Below are 21591 nucleotides of genomic sequence, written 5' to 3'. Positions count from 1 at the left end.
CCCAGCTGCAGATTTGGAAACCCTGGCTCTCCTACTTGGGCATAGCAGGTTCTGGGCATATCATGGGGGGCTGAAAGGCGGCCAACTTGCTGTGCTGGGTACCAGCAGAGCCCTGGTGGAGGGGCCACTTCATGCAAACCACACAATCTAATATAACTGTAACACATCATGCAGCCAGAAGAAACTGTGTATGGGAGTCTGGGTGTTCCACAAAGCTCTGTGCATTCCTGATGCTCTATCCCACCACAGCCTAAGCCTGTGGTGCTTCCTCCCACTCATCTGAGCCTTCCAGGAGGACCTAGTTCCAGCTCTGCTGCTTGGAAAGTCCAGCCCGTGGGTCCTCCTCAGAACTTCCCTGCCTCTGTCACCCCTTTTTGAGACATTTTTCAGACTTGCTTTGGGCTCTGGGTCAGCCACCAGCAAACCCCCCTGTGTGAGGGATGGCCATGGGTGTCAGGGTGGAAGCTCTGCAGGGAGCAGGGCTGTGTATCCCCCTGTGCTCCCTGGCCATGTGGAGCTGGGGAGGTGCCTGAGGGGCCCTGAGGGTACAGGGAGGGGAAAGGTGAGCAGCAGGCTTTGGTTAATTTGTACTCTGTGCGGATGGAATGATTGCTGTGAGTCCTCTAAGTGGCAGATAATGGTGGTATAATTTCTTCTAAATTATTTCTAATCATAGCAATGACTGACTCATGAATGAAGCAGTTGTTAATTGTGACTTACAAATCAATATCTTGGGAGTTATTGCTTGGTGGAAGCACTGCTCACAGAGCATTTTCAGGGCCTCTAATTTAGGCGTATATGCATGGCCAGGGCATTTTTGGCCTAAACAACAGATTTTTACCTTTATTTTTTGCTAGTCACAGGCAAGCAGAGATTTTTCTTATTAAATGGAGCTAAAATCTTGACATCGCTTTGAAACTAATGGTTCCTCTGCCACTGTGCAAATCTGATGTGTGGAGGGGACGAGTGGTGAGGCTGGAAGTGAGGAAGGAGGCATTGCTCAGCCCTGGGACAAGCACCAGCTCTTTGGAGCCATTCCCGTAACAGTGTTCCTTGCACAGGGAAAGGATGGACTGGCATGCTGGGAGCAGGTGTTTTTTTTACCGTGGTGCTCCCTGGTCCTGTTTCCTTGTGCAGGCAGGGGTGCAGGTGGCCCTTACCCTGAGAATGTGCCATGGAACTGAGCTTGTCTTCCCGTGTTTTTCAGGAAGGTGGTGGGATTCATGGGCGCAGGGCCCAAATCCCCTCCATGACCTGAGCATGGAGAACAGTTGCCTGGTGGGACAGAGCTTCCCAGCAGGCCCTTGGAGGGGGCATGACTGCTGTGATGGGCCATTGCGCCTGTGGGAGTTGGATCTGCATCCTCCTGTGTCTGTGGCGGTCACAGGGCTTAACTCCCTCCAGCTGGAGGCTCACGCCAGTCTGCTCATCTGCCTCAGTGCTGTGACTCAGGAACACAAACAGTGAACTGGAGCAGCTTAGGCTTGGTGTAAAGGTTTACTGGGGTCTGGCAGGGCTCTGTGGCACAGGCAGGAGGTGGCCAGCAGTGTGGCTCCGAAGACTGGGCTTGAAGGTTTGTTTGCAGTGCCAGGGTGCCAGGACATGGGTTGCCTCTGAAGCTGCTGAACTTTATTTGTGACTTTGGTCAGCACAGGATGTGTTTGGGAGCTCTGTGATCAGAGCAGGCACCTTGCAGCCCTGGCGTACTGAGTTTGGTGGTGGAGAGATCCTCTTTGTGCCTGTGCTAGACCCTGTGAGCTGAACCCCTGGAGCTCCTACAGCCCCTGTAGGGTTGTTCCCTTGGCTGGTGAGAGCACCCAGCCTTCACAGCAGGCAGGGCAGGTGGACCCTTTCATCCCAGTGTTCTGGAGCTGGATGGAGAAACACTCAGTGTGCTTAATGAGCATCAGCAACTGGGGATCCCCAGTGCTGGGGGAGGTCCCAGGAACCTTGAGCTGCCTCTGGGTGATCTAGTGGGAGCAATGCTGCCTGCTGCCTCTCCCCTGGGATCCCCAGGACATGATCTAACTGTCAGTCTGCCTCAGCAGCAAAGACACCCCTGTGGAGAAGAAGAAGAAAGGGAAGAGGAAAAATGAGATACCAGTGAACAGTTTGGATTTGGATCAGGATCTCCTGAGCCCATCTGTACAGAGCCCAGAGGAGTCTGCAGAGTCAGCTGACAGCCAGGTATGTCCAAAGCCTTCAGCTGGCTGCTGGTGGGTGAAATCCTGGCTCCCTCTCTGTGGCACCACAACAAGGGCCTCTGGGCACAGGAATCAGAGAGCATGTTCAGCACTGTGGTCAGCTTCTATCAGCCTGAAGTCAGCTGTTGGCCCAGGGTTGCGTGCACACTGCTGCCCTGGGCCCTGCATGTCTCAGCCTTGAGTGTCCCTCTCCAGCACAGCTCTGGGCAGCTCCCTTTCCTGGCACAGCACAGGGGGACACGTTGGCCCTGCAGCCTGGGGGGCTGCATGCCCTGCATCTCTACAGGGCTCCTCTGCCTCACGACTTGGGGACTGGTGGGACTCTGTGGGCCAGGGTGGAGATCTCAACACCGCAAGGAGTGCCTGTTCTTCCTACCACCCCCATCCTGCTGGGGCCTGGAAGGAATTCTGGCAGCTCTGGAGCTTTTTCTCTGCCACTCAAACAAGGAGGAGGTACTTGGTCCGTGCCTCCTGGCACTGCCTTTTTTCATGCCGTATGCAGAAACGACGCTCAGGACGGCAGGTGAAGAGGAGGAAGTACAACGAGGACCTGGATTTCAAGGTTGTGGATGATGACGGCGAGACAATTGCTGTGCTGGGAGCTGGGCGAACCTCCGCGCTCTCCGCCTCTACTCTGGCGTGGCAGGCAGAGGTACTGCTGGCTTTGGGGCTGGGGGTGTGGGGCATCTGCCTCATGCAGGGTATTCCAAAATGTCAGTGCTGAGGCTTGAGGCAGTGGTGGGTCCCATCTTAAGGATGGGGTGAGAGAGTGCCTGTCTGGGAGGGTTCAGGCTGGCTTTTTAGAATCTCTGATATGGTCCAACTGTCCCCCTCCTGCTTGGAGACTAAGGCCTCTGGAATGTGTCACACAGCTAGACATGTCCTACCCACTGCCCATGCCCACCTTTGGCTTTGGTTTCTGTAGGTCCTGTCCATGATTACTCTTATTATTTTGTTCCTGCCAGCTGAGGGCTTTATAGGTGTCGTGTCATCATTTTCTGCCTGCATTGCTGCTCTCCATCAGTGCCTCAGAGCGTAGTGATGCCAGCCTGACCCTTGCCAGCTGAGCTGATCTGCTGGGCAGCATGGCAGGGATCTGGGCAGCATGGCAGGACCACCCAGTGCCAACCAAAACTGCGGTTTGGGCCTTGCTGTCCTTCTGCCTCTGCCCACTGCTTCAGTGCTGGCTGCTCCTTCCTGCCTGTCTGTGACTCTGTGTTGGATCCTGCAACTCTTTCCGTCTCTCTTGTCACTGACAAAGCTGACAGATATTAATAAGGGTCACTGGTTGTTTTCATGTTGTTTCTGTTACCCTCTCTAGTCCCCTCTTCCCAAGGTTTTGGTGGGTATTAGCTCTGTTGATAAGCCCTGACCTGATGATCCATGCCTGGCCTGGGGCTGCCACACCCCCACAGGACATGCTGCTAGTGCTGCTTCAGCTCTGCCTGTGGCTGTGTCCCAGCTGGGCTCCTGGCAGTCATCTCTCCAGGTGAGATTTTTCAAAGCAGCAGGTGTGACCTGCCTTTGACATGTGTCCATGCTCCCACCCTGTTCTCCTCTCAGTCCTAAACTTCCACCTCAGTTTGTCCTGCTCCAGATGGGTCATTAAAGCTGATGTGCAAAGCAGCCAGGCTGGGTGGTTGCTCTGAGGCCTGGCCAGCCTGCCTAGCTGAGCCTGCCTGTGGCTGCTCCCAGGATCGGAACTGACAAGGAGGGCAAGATGTGAGTGCTGCAACCTCAGGGCTGCTCTCTCCGTGGGCTGGACTTGCAGCTTTCCCCCTGCATCGTGGACACGATCCTAAACAGCTCTTTGGGTAGTGCAGGGCTCCTCCAGCAGCCTTCAGGCAGCCAGCAGTGAGCCACAGACCAGTGGAAGCCTGTGTAAGGGCTGTGGATCAGTGTGGGAGAGTCAAGCAGAGCTCAGCAGTGCCAGGGTAGGTGCCTGGGGACAGGGGAACAGGCACTGCACAGTGACTGTGGCAGGAGCACTTCTGCATGCTCCCTTCAGATGTCTTAACCCAGTTTAGGGCAGAGTTCCCCAAATAGGGCAGAAATCTTGCTCTGGGCCTCAAGATGGCAGCCAAGGAGCCCAGGCAGACCTGCTGTTCCCTGCTCATTTTGTTGTGGTGCTGGGTCCAACATCCTGCCCTGCAGTCAAGGGCGGTACCAAGGCAGCAATCACCTCTGGGCTGAGGATGGAAGAGTTGCTGTGGCCCTGGGCATGATCTTGGCTTTCCCAGACACTTTCAGATGAGTAGTGTGGGATGCCCTGTCTTCCCCAGCCTCCCCATGCCATACTTTGAGAGACTTTCTAGTCTGCAAAGTGACACCTCAGGGCTGCTTTGCCTTGGTCCATACTCTGCTTCTGTCAGAAGGGAATGAACAGAGTCCTTCTGCTTTCTGCTCTGCACTTTGCTCCTCCTTCTGCTGTACTATTTTCCAGCCAAAGCAGATCTGATATTTCTAATGCTCAAGCAGGCTCCATGTTTTTGGTGTCCATCATCTCCCCTGCATCTTCCTCTGTGGGTGTCCTCTGTAGCATAGACAGGCACAAGCCTGGCTCTCTTGTCCCTTGGCATTTGGTGGGGCTGATCCTGGCACAGCTGCAGCCAGGAGAGCCTCCACCTCCCCAGAGCTGGCAGCAGGACAGCATTAGGGCCACCTGCAGCAAAGCCTGTGCTCAGTGAGAGGAGCTGTGCTGGGAGCCCCTGGGTGCCAGCAGAGGGTCCTGTGGCCATGGGCAGATGACAGTGTGTGGGTGACATGTGGCAGGGCCTGACAGACATGCTGCCTGCTCTCCTAAGGCCCTTGGGGCCATACCACATTATGGGGCTGTATAACTGCCAAGGCATGACCAGAATGTGGCATGGAGAGTGCCTTGGAGCAGGAATGTGCACATTTTGGCATAATTCCTTCCTTGAGTCCATGGGCAGAAGTGTCCAAGCTCCCTCCTCTTTTCTGGGAGGCTTTCCACCCTCTCTGGCTGCCCTGGTGTAGCTGGAAGGACCCACTGTCAGCAAACCTGACAGTGCTGTGGCCTGGCTGACCTGAAGAGGACAGGCAGAGGGTGAGTGTAACTGGGCTGGCAGCACCTACACCCTCACACCCAGCAGGGGCTCCCCAAGCACAGCTCTCCCAGCTCCCAGTGCCGACTCTGTCTGCCTGGCTGGGGGACTGGGAGAGGAGCAAGCAGCCATTCAGTGCTGGGAGCGTGCCAGGGGCGTGTGATGAACCTGAAAAATAGAGCTCTCTTTTCCTGTCCCCAGGAGCCTCCTGAGGATGATGCCAATATAATTGAGAAGATCCTTGCCTCCAGGATGGTGCAGAAGGAGGTGAGTGGCAAAGATGTCAGTGGGGCTGGAAGTCCCTGAGCAGAGGACTGATGGGACCTGGCTGCTCTGTGCAGCAGGGACATGAGACGTAGCAGCAGTTCTGTGGTGGGGTGCTGGGGTGTGCCCAGACTTGCACCTTTCTGAGCTGTGGATCAATGTGGTGCCTCTCCTGTCCTGGGCACCAGAAAGCCTCTGGAGAGGAGTCAGGCCTGGGCTGATGCCCAGAAGGTGTTGGAGTCCCCCATGCTCAAGGATGGTCTCGCATCATGTTCCCCAGGGCTACTGCATCTTTGGAGCAGCAGCACCATGAGTGCCTGGCTGTCCTCACCATCCCTGGGGCTCAGACCCTGGAGCCTGTGGCTAGGCAGGGGATGGCTGAGCATGCCCCTCCAGCTTCTGCACAGCCTCTGACTGCCACTGACTCTCCTTCCCTTGGTTTCAGGCTCATCCTGGAGGCCTGGCATTTGAGACAGAGGAGTTCTACGTCAAGTACAGGAACTTGTACGTGTAGTGTTGTACATGTGGTGCTTTTTTCCGTGGACCCTGTGCATGCAGGAGCAGGGACTGTGTGCTCCCACCTCCATCCCATCCCTATCTGCAGCCCCAGCATCCCTGTTTTCCTGTCCCTGTTGATGCCTTGAGAGGCTACCTAGAACAGAGGCTGGACAGTATTAAAGGAATAAAGTAGGGATTTATTGAAAGGTCTTCAAAGGATACATCTTGGGCAGTACAAGACCCTGGCTGAGGGTACACCCAGGATGGACAATGGGTCATGAGTTTTCACGCTTTTATAAGTTTTGGTCCATTTATATATATATTTGGGTTAAGTGTCCAATTACAGCTTCAGGTTATGAAGTCCCATCCTCCCAGATTGCTCTCCTCAATTCGCTGTTTATACTTTTTGGCCCAAAGCTGCAATGGTGTCATTGGTTCTCAGGCTGGAAAAGGATTGTTTTGTCTAACTAAACTGTGAAGAGAACTTACTAACACTTTATATGAAGTTCAGAGTTATATACTAATGCAGTACAGAATCTGCAATTTAAAAAATTAAATAAAATATTGGAAAATATTAAAGCTAAAACTTAAGGCATCACTGTCCTCCTGAGCCAGCTGTGGTGGGAAGCAGGGAAACTGCTGCAGCTTCAGTGCTTGGTCTTGGCCTGGTCCTGGGGCATGGTTTTCCCCACTTAGGGGTGGCATAGGCATAGACATAGGCACAGACATGGGCTGGGCATTCTCTGGATGGCTGGGAGATCCATGCTGCTCTGTGTGATGGATGGTTTGGGACCAAAGGCCTCTTTGTCACATGTTGTTGATTTTTTTCCCCCTGCAGCTCTTACCTCCACTGTAAATGGGCAACGCTGGAGGAGCTTGAGAAGGACCCCAGGATCTCGCAGAAGATAAAGCGCTTCCGGAACAAGCAGGCTCAGATGAAACATATTTTTACAGAGGTGAGAGTGGAGTACAGTGAGCAGTGGTGTCTGACTCTGAGCAGGCCAGGAGCTTCCCCTGACACTTTGCTGCCCAGACCAGTCTGTCTCCAGGGCCAAAGGCACCAGGGCTGGAGCTGAGGGTCCATGATTGTGCCCTGGACACCTCTAGTGTCACTGGTGGAATTATGAGCAGTATGGAATAATGGAATTATTGCTGGGCACTGCCAGCTCTGGAAGAGTTGCTTGGTGTGAGGGAGGGCAGCATATAGGGCTGGAGGTTCTTCTGTGGTGGAGCAGAGATGCTGTGGGAGAGAGGGAGCTATAAATATCTGGGCTTAGGGCAGCTCCTGCCTGCTCTTCTCTGTAAGCAGATTAATCTTGCTTAGTATGAAAGGTGTTCTATAATTTAACCTGCTGCTCCAGAGATAGTTGTTGGATCTCCTCAAACTGCCCCTTACAAGTGTAAATCAGGCCAGTAGGCTATGAAAATTTCTTCTTTGTAGCTGGAAAGCTGGGGGCGTGTGTCAAATTTCTCACTCACAAGTCTGTTTGGGGTCTTTCTCAGGATACAAAAAAAAAGCATGTGTTGGAACACTCTGTACCACCAACAGTTCAGCAAGGAGCACATGCTCTTTTCCTGTAACTTACTGGGGCTTGGGGAGTTGTGAGTGGAGAAGCCTGATTTTATTCCTTCCCAAGCCCTAGGCCATGTCTCTCCAAGGACTATGCCAAGTGGGGCAAGAGGGAGGCAGAGACCGAGACCAAGATGTCACCCCTTGCGGCCATGGGGTTCATTGGGTGCTATGCACTGCGGCTGGCACAGCTCTGGATGCTGCACATCAGCTGGAGTAGACAGCTTAGGATTTGTACCTTTGGGCCAGATAGGCTGGAGAGGACATTCCTGCCTCCCAGCAAGGGTAGCGCGGAGCATGTGACTGCTGTAAAGAAAGAGCTTTGCCTTCTGCCAGGTTCCTGCTTCCTCCCTGCCCAGAGACAGATGTCTGTACCTGTGTCCAGGGCACTTAGTGTGCTGCACACAGCTAGAGTATCCTGGGGAGAGATGCCCCACAGCTGTTTACTTGTGCCCATATGTTTAACCCTGGAATCACCTTGAACTTACCTCCTGTTTTACTGTTTGCCATCACAGCCTGATGAGGATTTGTTCAACCCTGACTACGTGGAGGTAGATAGAATTCTGGAGGTGGCTCACACAAAGGACCCTGACACTGGGGAGGTGAGAGGCTGCATCTCTTGCTTGCCCCATGGAGGGAAGGAGGGAGACTTGGCAGGAGGCCCAGCCCCATGGTGTACATTGTGGGTCATCTCTGAGCACCCTGAGCCTTCCCAGCCTTCCCTTGGCACAGGGTGAGTGGAGGGCTGCTGACCCTCTCTGTCTCTGAGCCTGTTTCTTTCTGTGCTGCAGGAGGTGACTCACTACTTGGTGAAGTGGTGCTCACTGCCCTATGAGGAGAGCACCTGGGAGCTGGAGGAGGATGTTGACCCAGGGAAGATTAAAGAGTTTGAAGCCCTCCAAATCCCTCCAGAAATCAAGCACATGGTAACGTACCCTGAGGTAACGTACCCGGCTGGCAGCTCTCTGCCCTGGGCGCAGGGACTGGCTGTGTCTTGCCACAGTCCAGCAGTGTTGACCTTGTCCCTGGTGCTGCAGTGCAAGCCCTGTATCCTCCCCTCTGGAGGTCGGAGGGTGGGTTCCATAGGCCAAGCCCTTGCTATGACTCAGCTGTTAGTGACTGCTTTGAAATGCTGTCCTTGATGTGCAGCCCCAGCAGTGGGATTTGGCCTCACTGGGCAGTAGCATCTCCCATGGACCTGCTCCCGCTGTCCCCTCCTAGGAGCGCCCAGCATCCGAGTCCTGGCAGAAGCTGGAGAAGTCCCGGGAGTACAAGAACAGCAACCAGCTGCGGGAGTATCAGCTGGAGGGAATGAACTGGCTGCTCTTTAACTGGTATAACAGGTGAGGAGGGGCTGGAGCCTAGTGCTGCCATGAGCAGTCCTATTGGCAGCAGGCCCTGTGTGTGCTGTCATGGGAACAGTGAAGCTGGGGAGCAGAGAGGACAAACAAGGGCCCGACAGAGCAGCCACTGAGTCCTTCAAGTGCTGGAGCTGGCAGGCAGCTGCCAGAAACAGTGTATTTGCTTTAGCTTTGCAACTGAATCTTTAGGAATGTTTCTCCCTGGTATATGCTGATGAGTCTTGGGGATAATAGGGCTTAGCTATGGTTCTAAGATACACCTGTTTTTTTTGGTATTGGCCAGGCTATTGGTGACTCATTGCAGGCAGGTGGGAATATGCATGTTCTTGGCTGCAGCAGGCCATCAGATGCATCTTTCCCTGGCTCATGCCTACCTGAAAAACAGCATCTTTCATGCTGATGTTGAATCCATGACCTTACAAGAAGTTGGCTGGCTTACCCAGACATATTTGGGCCACTATACCAAAGTCCTCACACGCTCCTTGCTGGAGGGTCAGAGAAGTGTGGGCAGAGGTGGTGTGCCTGACCATCCCATCAAAGAGTTGGTGACAGAGTGGTTTCTGCCCCCAAGAGCCACACTGACCTGATCCTGTCCATCTCTGCAGGAAGAACTGCATCCTGGCTGACGAGATGGGGCTGGGGAAGACAATCCAGTCAATCACTTTCCTCTCAGAGATATTCCTGATGGGCATCCATGGCCCCTTCCTCATCATCGCACCTCTCTCCACCATCACGAACTGGGAGAGGGAGTTCCGCACCTGGACAGAGATGAATGCCATCGTGTACCATGGCAGCCAGATCAGCCGGCAGATGATCCAGCAGTACGAGATGGTGTACAGGGACACACAGGTGACTGACTGATGCACACAGCCCTCCCAGGATCCCCACCCCTGGCTTCCTTTACTTGGGAAGCACTGAGCTGCCTGTGGAGCTTGTTCATTTGGAGAAGGAAAGGTGATCTTTGCAGCCCCATTTGCTGGCAAGGGCTCAGGTTGTACTGTGTGGGAGTGAACAGGCACAACTCATGCAGAACGGGGAGGGTGCAGCATAGCCCTGGTTCTTGTCCAGGCCTATGTGCCTGCCCTGGGGCACTGTCTGGTTTGGAGATACACAGCCTGTAGCCATCAAGGAGGCTTGCAGAAACCTGCCTAATGCTTGAGAGAGATTATTCTGGGGAAATTCCAGCTCAGAGTCAGATGCTCACACTGTGAGACAGGAGGTCTGACAGTGTGCTGCCACCCCACAGAACTCAAACTCTGGTTTCTGTTTCCCTAGGGTAACCCTCTCCCTGGGATCTTCAAGTTCCAGGTGGTTATCACCACCTTTGAGATGATCCTTGCTGACTGCCCGGAGCTGAAGAAGATCCAGTGGCGCTGTGTGGTCATTGACGAGGCACATCGCCTAAAGAACAGGAACTGCAAACTCCTGGAGGGGCTGAAGCTCATGGCCCTGGTGAGCATGTCCTGCCTGGGTTCACAGGGTGTGCTGGAGATGTCCTGCCTGGGTTCACAGGGTGTGCTGGAGATGGCCATGCTGGGCAGTCAAATGCCACTGTCAGCGGCTTAGGCCCTGTGCCAGGCTGGAGGAAAACCATCCAGGGGACCCCTTGATGGATGGGGCACTGGTGCCCTGCAGCCCTCACACACTTCTTTCTGCCAAAGTGGAACATTACCTCCCCCTGTGCCTTCCCACCTGGGGGTGCTCCCTGCCAGAGCCCTGTCCAGCCTTGCAGCACAGTGTAAGTTGCTGCAGCACATGGGGACAGTTGCTGGCCAGCCCTACACAATACCCCTGGCCATGGTGTGCCTTGTGCCCTACACTGGGCAGGGCTGTGGTGTTCGAGCTGGTTTCTTACTGCTGTGCAAACATGTTACTCCATGCTGGGGATGGGTTAACAAAGGGATCAGTGAGCTGCTCTGGGAAATTATTTGGACGTCCAGCTCTTTTCCAGCCCTGGTTCCAGCACTGCTGTTAGCTGGACCAAGGGCCAACAGGCCTTTTGGATCTTCCAGCCGTACTCAGCATCCATCACACTCACTTGTAGCTGGGCCAGGCCTCTGAAAATAATTTGTCTTGTGACTCCCACAAGTTCCAAAAGATCCTGCTGTTTCCCCTGACTTCGTATCTTGTGTAGGGCCCTGCTGCGCTTGGGTCAAAGCAGGAGTGCTACTGGCACCCCTTCTAAACCATCACCTTCCTTTGTACAAGTCCTATGGGAGTCTGCCACCTTACAATTGCCCTTCTTTCCTAGCAGGCCACTCCTGAGGACATTTCCTGCACTAGACTGGGCAGGAGGATTAGCCTGAGTAGTGAGCTGAAGGCTCTGACAGTGCTGGGACAGAGGAGCTGGTGCACCCGGGACCAGCACCTGGTGGTGCCTAAAGCCCAAGCCCATGTTGTCAGGCATGGGAGGGAGAGCATTCTCCTTGAGGGATTGTCTGATCCTCACACCCCCAGGTCTTGGGGGTTGTTTGGACCTCATCTCCTTTTACTACACATGTACCTACATGGTGAACCTCTAAGAAAAGCTCCCCCTTGTTCCCAGTGCACACACATACCCTAATTTTGGAGCACCCTGCTGAGACTGTCCCTAGCAGCAGGCCACTGCTGCCCCTCAGTGTCCTATGGCTCTGGGTGGTGTTCCCTCTTGCTCTGAGCCCTGAAGACAGACATCCTGCCCCCAGCTGCACAGAAGCTTGGGCTCTGTCAGCGTCCCTGTCCAGCACCAGCACAGCCCTACCCGACGCTCTTGTGCCAGGGCAGGGCTGAAGCCTGGGAGCAGTGTGGGATCTTGAGTTTGGTTGTTGCTGCACAGAGCTGGACTGGAACATGTGCACGGGAGCGTCCTGGGAGCCACAAGACAGTGTTGTGTAGCAGTGGCTCTGTCAGGGCTGTCACCACGGCCAGGGAAGCCTCTCGGTGTGTATGTGGTCCCAGGCTACCCAGAGTGCTTCTTAGGCTGGAAGACAAGAAGCACTGTGCTCTTGGGACACCTTCAACCCCAGCTAATGGGGTTGAGCCCTCAACCTGTTTTCTGTGTGTTCCCAGGAGCACAAGGTGCTGCTAACAGGGACCCCCCTGCAGAACTCGGTAGAGGAGCTCTTCAGCCTCCTAAATTTTCTGGAGCCACAGCAGTTCCCCTCAGAGACAGCCTTTCTGGAAGAGTTTGGAGACCTGAAGACAGAGGAGCAGGTACCTGGAGGAATGATACCAGTGACTTAGCACAGGCCACTGGGACACCTGGTGACCAAACGAGACATCTTTCAGGCATGTGCTTCATGGAAGTGGATAGGACTCCTCATACCAGGAAAAACAAAGTTGTGACAGAGCCCCAACGCTGCTCTGGGGAGAGGAGACCCACCCCTACCAAGGCAGTGGTCTGCTCCCAGCTGACTCCCTGCTGCCCTTGTATGCCTGGGTAGAACAGCTTATCTGCCTCTCCCTCCTGGTCTGTCCCTGAGACCAAAAAGAGTGCAAGGGGAATGGGGAGGTCAGTAAGTCCATGTGTCAATCATCCTTGTCAGGTTCCCCTGGAGAGCCTTCCTCCAGAGCTCTCCTTGAGTGTGGGTCATGTGAAGCTGCTTAGTTGCCTGGGCTGTCCCACTGCCTTTTGAATGTGGAAATTGTACAAAGATTGTCATTCTGTGGGAGCAGGCACAGGCACATGAAGCAACCACCGTCTCAGCTACCATCCAAACTCTCAGCTCTCCTCCTGCATCAGACACCTAAGGCTGCTGGCAGCAGAGGCATATGGAGTTCATAGCCTGGGACTGGTCGTGCCTGCCCCAAGGACCCCAGCCCCTGAAGTTGTCCTGGCTGGCTGCTGAGCAGCTGCTCTAGTCAGCTGTAGTGGGTTTGCAGTGTGGGGAGGCTCCAGTCTAGCAGACCTCTCTGCTGGCCCATGTGCTGCTGTGCAGGGGGGGCAGTGAGTGTCTGCGCTTGCTCTGCAGGTGAAGAAGCTGCAGTCCATCCTGAAGCCCATGATGCTGCGACGGCTGAAGGATGATGTAGAGAAGAATCTGGCACCCAAGCAGGAGACCATCATTGAGGTGGAGCTGACCAATATTCAGAAGAAATACTACCGGGCCATCCTGGAGAAGAATTTCTCCTTCCTCTCCAAGGGTGCCAACCAGCACAATATGCCCAACCTCATCAATACCATGATGGAGCTGCGCAAGTGCTGCAATCACCCATACCTCATCAATGGTGAGGGCTGTGCACAGGAGTTGTGTGGGGGGACACACAGGTATCGCTGCAACATTTACTGTTCACTCCCAACAGAACTTACCCAGCTGGGGAGCCAGTTCAGGCCTTGTGCCATCTGCTGATGGTGTGACAGTGCTCTGTCCTGTTGCCTTCCCAGGCAGACCAGCTCACTCCAAGGGCTGCTTGCTGATGGGCACCTTAGGGTCTCCTGAGGCTCACTGTGTTTCGGGGTGTTCCAACACGGGACCAGTGTCCCAACCTGACTTGTTCTGCCAAGAGCTGATGTGACCCCTACAGAAGCTTAGTCCCAGGAATGGAGGGTCCGCAAGAGGTCTCTAGCCAGCCTCCCTAGCTCTGACTGCATGGGTTCTGTTGCTCATGCGGTTCTTTGCTGCTGCCCTGGGCAACTGCACTGCCAGCCTTGCCAAGAGCTCACATCCCTTTTCACCTGGCAGGAGCAGAGGAGAAGATCCTGGAAGACTTCCGTAAAACACACTGCCCAGAGGCACCAGACTTCCAGCTGCAGGCGATGATCCAGGCAGCTGGGAAGCTGGTGCTCATTGACAAGCTGCTTCCTAAGCTGATTGCTGGTGGGCACAAGGTGCTCATCTTCTCGCAGATGGTGCGCTGCCTTGACATCCTGGAGGACTATCTCATCCAGAGACGGTTAGTACAGGCTCCAGCATTCACCACGGCTCTGCCACAGTACCTCCGTGCGCTGCACATAGAGTGGCAACAGCACAGGGTGGAGATGTCACCATTCCATGCCCACATACTGATGGATCTGAGTTACCATGTACTACTGGTGGGTGAGGAGACCCCAGAGCTAAGCACCTCAGACTTTTCATTCTGTGTGGTCTAGGGCTAGTCCTCAGAGTGACCAGGTAGAAGTAGATCCTTCCCTTGGTCCTGGTTCCCATGAACCCCATATTCATGCACCATGCATGGGGTTGTGATGATTTCGTTATTATAAGAGGCACAACTTTTGGGAACAGCCACAGTGCACACAGGCTGATGGGGCTTGGGCCTCCACCTGGGCACACACAGGTCCTGCCAGTAAGTCCTGGCTGGTGTGCCCACACAGCCTGGCGGAAAGAGCAGAAAGGGCTTTGAAGGCAACAGCCTCTTGAGGCGCTGCTGTGATTCTGCTCTAACCTCTCCCCCTCTTGAGCAGGTACACCTATGAGCGCATCGACGGGCGGGTGCGCGGCAACCTGCGCCAGGCTGCCATCGACCGCTTCTGCAAGCCCGACTCGGATCGCTTTGTCTTTCTCCTGTGCACGCGGGCAGGCGGACTGGGCATCAACCTGACTGCTGCTGACACCTGCATCATCTTTGATTCCGACTGGAACCCACAGAATGACCTGCAGGTAATGGGCTGGGCACGGCCAGGCCGTCAGGAGGTCCTGAGGCACAGCTGTCACATGATCCAGGCAGTGAGACCAGGGCAGCAGCACCAGCTGTACTGGGCACATGGTGTCAGGACAGCTGGCAGAAATGTGGGCAGGGGGGAAAGGACATGGAGGGGATCACAGTGTGGCTCTGAAAACACAGATGTGCCACAGAGCAGGCAACACCGTGTCCATACCTGTTTTTGGAGTGGGTGCGGTGTTGTGTGCCACATCTGCAGAGAGCCAAGGCTCCAGCCTGGGCCCTGTGTCCTTACCTGAGAGTGCTGGGATCTCTCATTCCTGCTCCACAGCTGTGCAGGCTGTGCCAGAGCCCTGCCAGGTCAGCCACAGGCAGGGAACGAGGGTGCTGTGGTGGATGGGAGGTGACTGTGGGTTAGGTGGTTGAGTGTAGATGCTTATGCAGAGTACCACAAGTCACATGGTCCTCACGCAGCTCAGCTCCCTGCACTGACACTGTGCCCTCTGCACTGACAGGCTCAAGCTCGCTGCCACCGGATCGGGCAAAGCAAGGCCGTGAAGGTCTATCGCCTCATCACCAGGAACTCCTATGAGCGGGAGATGTTCGACAAGGCCAGCCTGAAGCTGGGCCTGGATAAAGCTGTGCTGCAGGACATCAACCGCAAGGGCAGCACCAATGGGGTAGGTTGGCTGCTGGAGCGGGGCCAGGTGGGAGCCTCTGCAGGAGATCTCTCCTCCTCCCCCTGCAAGTCACTGCCAGGTCAGAGCAGGGACTGGGCAGGCTTTGAGGAGGGAGAGCCCAGTCCTACACACTCACACTGCTGCTCTTTGGCCTGCCAGACTGTTCCTGCACTGCCATGGGGATAGGGGACGTGTGATGCTGTGTCCGGCATGGCATGGACTGAATTTCCTGACAGTCCCTCGGGAAGAGTTTTGAAGTGACCTCTTTGCTTTGACAGCAGCAAGTCTGGGTTGGCTTAGGGCCCTTTCTCCTGAAGCAGAGGGAGGAACCTTCTCCTGTTGTGCAGTGGTCATGGTTGCTGGCCAGGTTGGTGATGCCCCTGTGCCTTGGGCAGGTTCAGCAGCTCTCCAAGATGGAGGTGGAGGACCTGCTGCGGAAGGGTGCCTATGGCGCACTCATGGATGAGGAGGATGAGGGGTCAAAGTTCTGTGAGGAAGACATTGATCAGATCCTCCAGCGCAGGACACAGACCATCACGATCCAGTCTGAAGGAAAGGGCTCCACATTTGCAAAGGTATGCTGTGCTCCAGTGGGAGGGAAGGAGGATTTCCTTTGGGGGTGGAGGAAGGGGAACATGCAGGGCAGTAATGGTCAGCCAGCCTCTTACCTGTGTGTGGAGACCTGGCCAACCTCCTACCTGCTTGTGGAGACATGTCCAACCTCCTACTTGTGTATGGAGACATGTCCACGTGGAGGCCAAGCTCTGCTGTCTCAGTGTGCCAAGTGAGACCTTGGCTGTGCTGGGGCTGGTGTGGTCTCCCGTTTCTCCTGTCAGCAGAGCATTGAGGAGGAGCCACCAGCCTGGCAGGTGACAAAAGGCTGCCTAGGAGGGTTCAGCCATGAGGTCTGGCTCTGCATAGGGACCCCAGGATGATGGCAGGACCCAGCTTCTGGGCTGCATGGTGCCTAAAGGCAGGTGCTGCTGTGCCATGTGGAAGCTGAGTGCTGTGGGGCCTGACAAAAGCCCCAGATAGTGCCTGAGGAGCCAGCTCTGTGCTGTGCTCTGGCTGGTGCCTGCTGGGGCCACTAAGGGCCATCCTCTTCTTGCACAACCCAGCCTCCATTTACAGTGGATCAGGCATGACTGCATGACTGCAGAACAGAGGGTTTCAACTCCCTTAGGCAAACAAAGAACGCTTTGGCACATAGCAGCTTAGGGTGTAACATCCCACAACAGCAAGACTGCGCACTCAGACTGGCATGTGGGGGATCTCTGTATGGGAGAAAGCACACCTGGATGGTGGGTTGCACCCTGTTCGCTCCTCTTCTTTCTCTCCTAGGCCAGCTTTGTAGCATCAGGAAACAGAACTGACATTTCCTTAGATGACCCCAACTTCTGGCAGAAGTGGGCCAAGATAGCAGAGCTCGATACAGATGCCAAGAACGAAAAGGTAGGATGCAGTTTGTGGCCCATGTGCCCTACAGCTGATATGGCACCATGTGGCCTGGTGTCCAAGTGGGAGCTGCATGCTTCCTCTAGGCTCCTGAAGAAGTTTGTGTTTGGCATCAAGAATTATTGCAAGGGAAGACTGACCCACAAATGCTGGCTAAAGCCCTGATTTATTTAGCCACATGTTGGTCTGTCTCCCTGATCTTTCAGGGTACTCAGTCTGTACTCCTAGCTACTCCCAACAATCTCACCCTCTGCTTGAGAGCATTGTCCAAATGCTCCTTGAGCTCTGGCAGCCTTGGAGCTGTGCCCATTCCCTGGGGAGCATGTTCAGTGCCCGACCACCCTCTGGGAGAAGAACCTTTTCCTGATGCAGCTCCAGTCATTCCCATGGGTCCTGTCCCTGGTCACAGAGTGCAGCGATTGCAGCTGCCCCTCTGCTCTCTCTCCTGAGGGCAGACTGGTGCCTCTGCCTGTCAGGGGGTAGGAGGGGACAAATGGAGTCCCAACGCTCTGCTGGCCCAGCTGAGGTGATGGGCCTGGCTGCAGCTCAGTCTCTCTTCCCAGCTCCTCCACCAGGCAAAGGGTGCTGCCCCAGGGCTGCCATAATTCCAACTAAAGCAGCAATGCTGTACGAGATGATTTTAGACAGCAGCAGGAGGGAGGTCCTGCAACTCTGCAGAGCTCACTGCTCAAGCTGGAGCAATGGGAGAGAGAGAGAGAGTGTGTGTGTGTGTGTGTGTGTGTGTGTGTGTGTGTGCGCCTGTGTCCTGTGTGCCTGAAATCCAGGCAGATTTACATTACATTAATTCATTCAACACAACAGGGTAAGGAGAGGGGAGTGAGTACATACTATTTAATTTCATTTTGCTCCCTCCTGCACCTTCTTGGAAGCTGCCTTTCCTCTTCCAGCCCACCTGTCCCCCTGTGTGGATATTCTCAGCTCAGTCAGAGAGAAAGAGAAAGGTTTTCTAACCAGGCGAGAGCCTGGGAAACAGCTGAGAAAGAATGTAAATAATTCTCTAATCTATCTTGTTATTCACATTGTTTATAGATATGCTCTGCCACTGTGCGTCATTCACTGCACACCAATGGTGTGACATGTTTTCACTCTATGACCAATGAAATTAGTCTTCTCGATGTTCTCTATATATAGAGCGGTACATTTGAAATAAATCAGAGCTCATTTTCTTTGCCTTCTGATCTGGAGTTCTCTGTTCCCATCCTGCTCAACAGCATCACCCCTGTCACAGAGATTACACTGCCTTCAGCACAGCTCTTGGCACAGGCAATGCAGAGATGGCCACAAGTGGCTCAGAGCTGAGTCAGCTGCTGGCAGTCAGCAGTTTGGACACAGAGGGGCTGATTTTCAGCCTGTCATCAGGCTGAATTTTGTGCTGGTCAGGAGTTGTCACTTGTGCAGGCAGAACTGCACACAGGTAACTTGAAGCAGGTATCCTAGTGGGAAGGTGATGGTCAGCCACTGGACTGGCAAGCCAGGAGCCAGAGGCTGAGCAGAGCCCAGGTGACAGGGGCCAGAAGAGCACATGTAAGTGTTTCTACCTGTACCTGAGAGTGCTGTCTGCTCTGTCCGTCACAGGAGAGCCTGGTCATCGACAGACCCCGGGTGCGGAAGCAAACCAAACATTACAACTCCTTCGAAGAGGACGAGCTGATGGAGTTCTCTGAGCTGGACAGTGACTCGGATGAGCGACCCACACGCTCGCGGCGCTTGAACGAGAAGACGCGGCGGTACCTGCGGGCTGAGTGCTTCCGTGTGGAGAAGAACCTGCTCATATTTGGGTGAGTCTCACCCCTGTGAGGGCACAGCCACAGCCTCCAGCTGCCCCAGTGCCCATGTGCTGCACCAGCCACTTCCTGTTGGGCCTGCTTGCTGTGTCGCCTCCTTGCAGCAGTGACCTCGCTGGTGGGACCTGGGCTCTAAGTGAATGTTAGGGATGGAAGAAGAGTTAGCAGGACAAAGCTGGCAGTTGGCACTTCCAGAGTCTGTTCCTGCCTCTTCCCTGTTCAGTCCTGAAAACCTCTCTCTCTCTCTGCTCCTGTAATGTGTGGGCAAAACATCCCTGTCTAGGGGATCTGGCAGGGCTATGCCCTCACAGGAGCTCCTGGAGAGAGGTGCCAGCAAGGTCTCTAATTGCACAGGAGTGTTTACTCTGTTCCTGCTGTTTCAGCTGGGGACGCTGGAAAGATATCCTGACCCATGGGCGGTTCAAGTGGCACCTGAATGAGAAGGACATGGAGATGATTTGTCGGGCCTTGCTGGTTTATTGCGTCAAACACTACAAGGGGGACGAGAAGATCAAGAGTTTTATCTGGGATCTCATCACGCCGACGAAGGACGGCCAGAATCAGGCTCTGCAGAATCACTCAGGTATTGCGTGTTCTCTCTGCCATTGCATCTGTACCCGTTGCCCTGTGCCAGCCTGTGAGACTGAGGCTGCAGAATTCAAAGCAGAGCTGATGGAAACAGTCTGCAAGTGTTTGTGCTTCAGCACTGCAATTCTCTCTGGGCAGAAAAAGGGGCTTCCATGGAGCTGACCTCCATACTGACCCTCAAAGCCAGCAGCAGGTGCTGGCTGAGTGAGGGAGGCTGTTTTCTGGCTTTCAGTGCAGAGAGCCTTGTGGTGGGAGCAGAGGTGCTGCTAAGTCTTCTCTGGCCTGTGAATACTGTCATGGTTCTCCTGCACAGGGAGATGCTGGGCAGTGAGCTCGTGAGCACCAGTGACTGTATGAACATGTTGGGTGTGATAGGGATGAGGGTGCTGATTCCACTTAGGGCATGGGCACACCTCAGGCTGCTCCTCAGGGCCTAAGCGGGTGCAGCATGGACATAGTACAGGACCCTGCCTCTGCCTCTGGGCAACATGGACAGCTGCACCAGGGAAAGCTGGGGGTGCAGCTGAGCATCCATCTCACAGCAAGGCTGTGGGTTTGATCCTCATATGGGCCATTCACTCAAGAGTTGGACTCAATGATCGTTATGGGTCCCTTTCAAGTCAGAATATTCTGTGATTTTGTGATTTCCCTTTTTTTTCCCCTTTTGTTTCCCCTCGCCATGGTGTTTGTCCCAGACCTATTGGTCTGCAGTGCCTGTCCTGATGGGTGGAGGTGCAGTGTTTTGTCCTGAGACTTATGCAATGCATAAGTGCTCCCCAGGTGGCGTTGCCTTCTCTCACTCTGTGTAGCATCACCCTTGTCCTAAGTAGTATGTCTGAGGTTCACGTGTCACATATCAGATCACAGATCTGTTGCATCTGTTGGCTAGAGGTGTCTGTATTCTGTTGTGTAGGAGCTCCCAGTGTATCCTTAGCTTCAGACAGGTCACTCAGAGGCTTCCCAGCCCTGCTCTCCCTCTGGCTCTAGCTCTGCCTCAGTGATGGACACTGCTGCAGATTGGCCTCCCCACCTGCAGCACAGTGGCTGCTCTCTGTAGTCTTCCCTGGGACTGGGGCATCCATAGAGCCCACCCTGTGAATGAGGCAGTCATGGGGCCTTTGTCTTCATCTGTGAACACAGAGTGGCTGCTGGCTCCCTGCATCTGGGCTTGTGGCCTGGGACATGTGGTCACTGCCTGATGTGCCAGAGGGCTCTGGCTGACCTTGCAGCGCAATGCCTTCATCCTGTGGCTCTCAGGACAGGTGAGTGGGGCTCAGAGTCTGAGCCCAGCAGCCATGTGCTGCTTGTTCTGTACTTGTGGTCTGTGGCACAAGATGAGTAGTGAGAGGGCTGGAACTCTCCAGACTGCTTTTGACATCATGGAGCTGGGCTGAAACCTGGGACTTCTGTTCCCAGATGGTGGAGCACAGGGAAGGCTGTTCTGGAGTGGTGATGCTGCTGAGCGCCAAGTGCATCATAGCTGGTGCTTAAAATCCAATGTCATCATTTCCTTCTGCTTGGAAGTGTCCAACTAGCTTTTGCAGTGTGACCAAGCATGGTCTAAGTCCAAGGATGTGGCTTTTGGTGTCTGCCATAAGTTATTCCAGTCACCTGCTGCAATGGGAGTCACTTTGGCAGTGCTGCTTCCTGCTCTTGCCACACAGACCTGCCCTGAGAATAGCTGGGAGTGGGAAGCAGAACAAGAGTCAGAAGTAAATAAACTGCTATGAGTCAACTTGATTTAGATAATGCCAAGTAATGAACAAGCCACGATTTCAGCAGATGGTCAGGATTGCCTTAGTGCAAGAGCATTGACTGTTGACCTGCAAAGTGACCAGGAGCTTCTCCATCAACTCTTTAGAATGCCTTTTCCCACCTGTTTAACTTCCGTGTTGTCTGGGTCAGAGGAACAACGACGTCTCAGCCTGATGTTAGGAGATGGAGAAGAGCAGAAGAAGCAGAACACCGAGAACAGAGCAGTGCTCCTTCCTCAGCCAGGAAGGCCTTCAGGAGTAGCTGCTGTGGCTCCCCAGGCAGCCTCAGGTACCACTCGTGTCTGCAGAGAGCTGACCGGGCAAATCATGCCCCATCCCTGACGTGCAGAAAGGAGCAACAACCTTAAGCCCTTGCTAGGGCATCCTGGAGCTCTTCTCAATCCCACATGCATGTGATCACAGGGGGTGAGCACAGCACCCAGACAGTCCAACTCAGAGCTCTGCTCTGCTCTAGCACCATCCTGCCTTTCATCCTGGAACAGGCCAAGCTGCTGAGGAAGCAGCATTTGCGCAGAGTTCATCAGGCCAGTTTGGTGCTGGGGACAGGAGGCCTGGTGCCTATGCAGGCCTCCAGCAGCCAGCTGGGCCACAGCCCTTGTCCTGTCTTGGAGCTGCAGACTTTATGCAGGAGTTGAGGACATAGTGACGCTTTCTTTTCTTCACTGGTGTCACAAGACCAGACAGATGGGATGAGACTTCCCAGGCATCCTTTCTCCTTTATGTTTGCAGCTCCTACCTCAAGAGCAGCT

General features: G+C 54.5%; 1 protein-coding gene across 8 annotated transcripts in view; it reads left to right on the top strand.

The window, feature by feature from the left end:
- CHD6 (chromodomain helicase DNA binding protein 6) overlaps window positions 1-21591 on the top strand; it is a 92240-nt gene that overhangs the window by 49071 nt on the left and 21578 nt on the right. For 3 of the 8 annotated variants that reach the window (XM_053958176.1, XM_053958175.1, XM_053958171.1), the window contains exons 4-22: window positions 2046-2187; window positions 2707-2856; window positions 5471-5536; window positions 5979-6037; window positions 6870-6987; window positions 8117-8203; window positions 8393-8542; window positions 8823-8944; window positions 9568-9811; window positions 10238-10414; window positions 12011-12154; window positions 12913-13168; window positions 13624-13834; window positions 14343-14538; window positions 15055-15219; window positions 15615-15794; window positions 16561-16671; window positions 18271-18473; window positions 18863-19062. In XM_053958176.1, the coding sequence (XP_053814151.1) occupies window positions 2046-2187; window positions 2707-2856; window positions 5471-5536; window positions 5979-6037; window positions 6870-6987; window positions 8117-8203; window positions 8393-8542; window positions 8823-8944; window positions 9568-9811; window positions 10238-10414; window positions 12011-12154; window positions 12913-13168; window positions 13624-13834; window positions 14343-14538; window positions 15055-15219; window positions 15615-15794; window positions 16561-16671; window positions 18271-18473; window positions 18863-19062 (2981 nt within the window). The remainder of the gene's footprint in view (window positions 1-2045; window positions 2188-2706; window positions 2857-5470; window positions 5537-5978; window positions 6038-6869; window positions 6988-8116; window positions 8204-8392; window positions 8543-8822; window positions 8945-9567; window positions 9812-10237; window positions 10415-12010; window positions 12155-12912; window positions 13169-13623; window positions 13835-14342; window positions 14539-15054; window positions 15220-15614; window positions 15795-16560; window positions 16672-18270; window positions 18474-18862; window positions 19063-21591) is intronic. The other 5 variants (XM_053958178.1, XM_053958174.1, XM_053958177.1 and 2 more) reach the window with 3 other exon arrangements.

This window comes from Vidua chalybeata, chromosome 17 (assembly GCF_026979565.1).
Source record: "Vidua chalybeata isolate OUT-0048 chromosome 17, bVidCha1 merged haplotype, whole genome shotgun sequence".
In the NCBI taxonomy this organism is placed as follows: Eukaryota; Metazoa; Chordata; class Aves; order Passeriformes; family Viduidae; genus Vidua; species Vidua chalybeata.
This window is presented reverse-complemented; position numbering and strand designations above follow the sequence as displayed.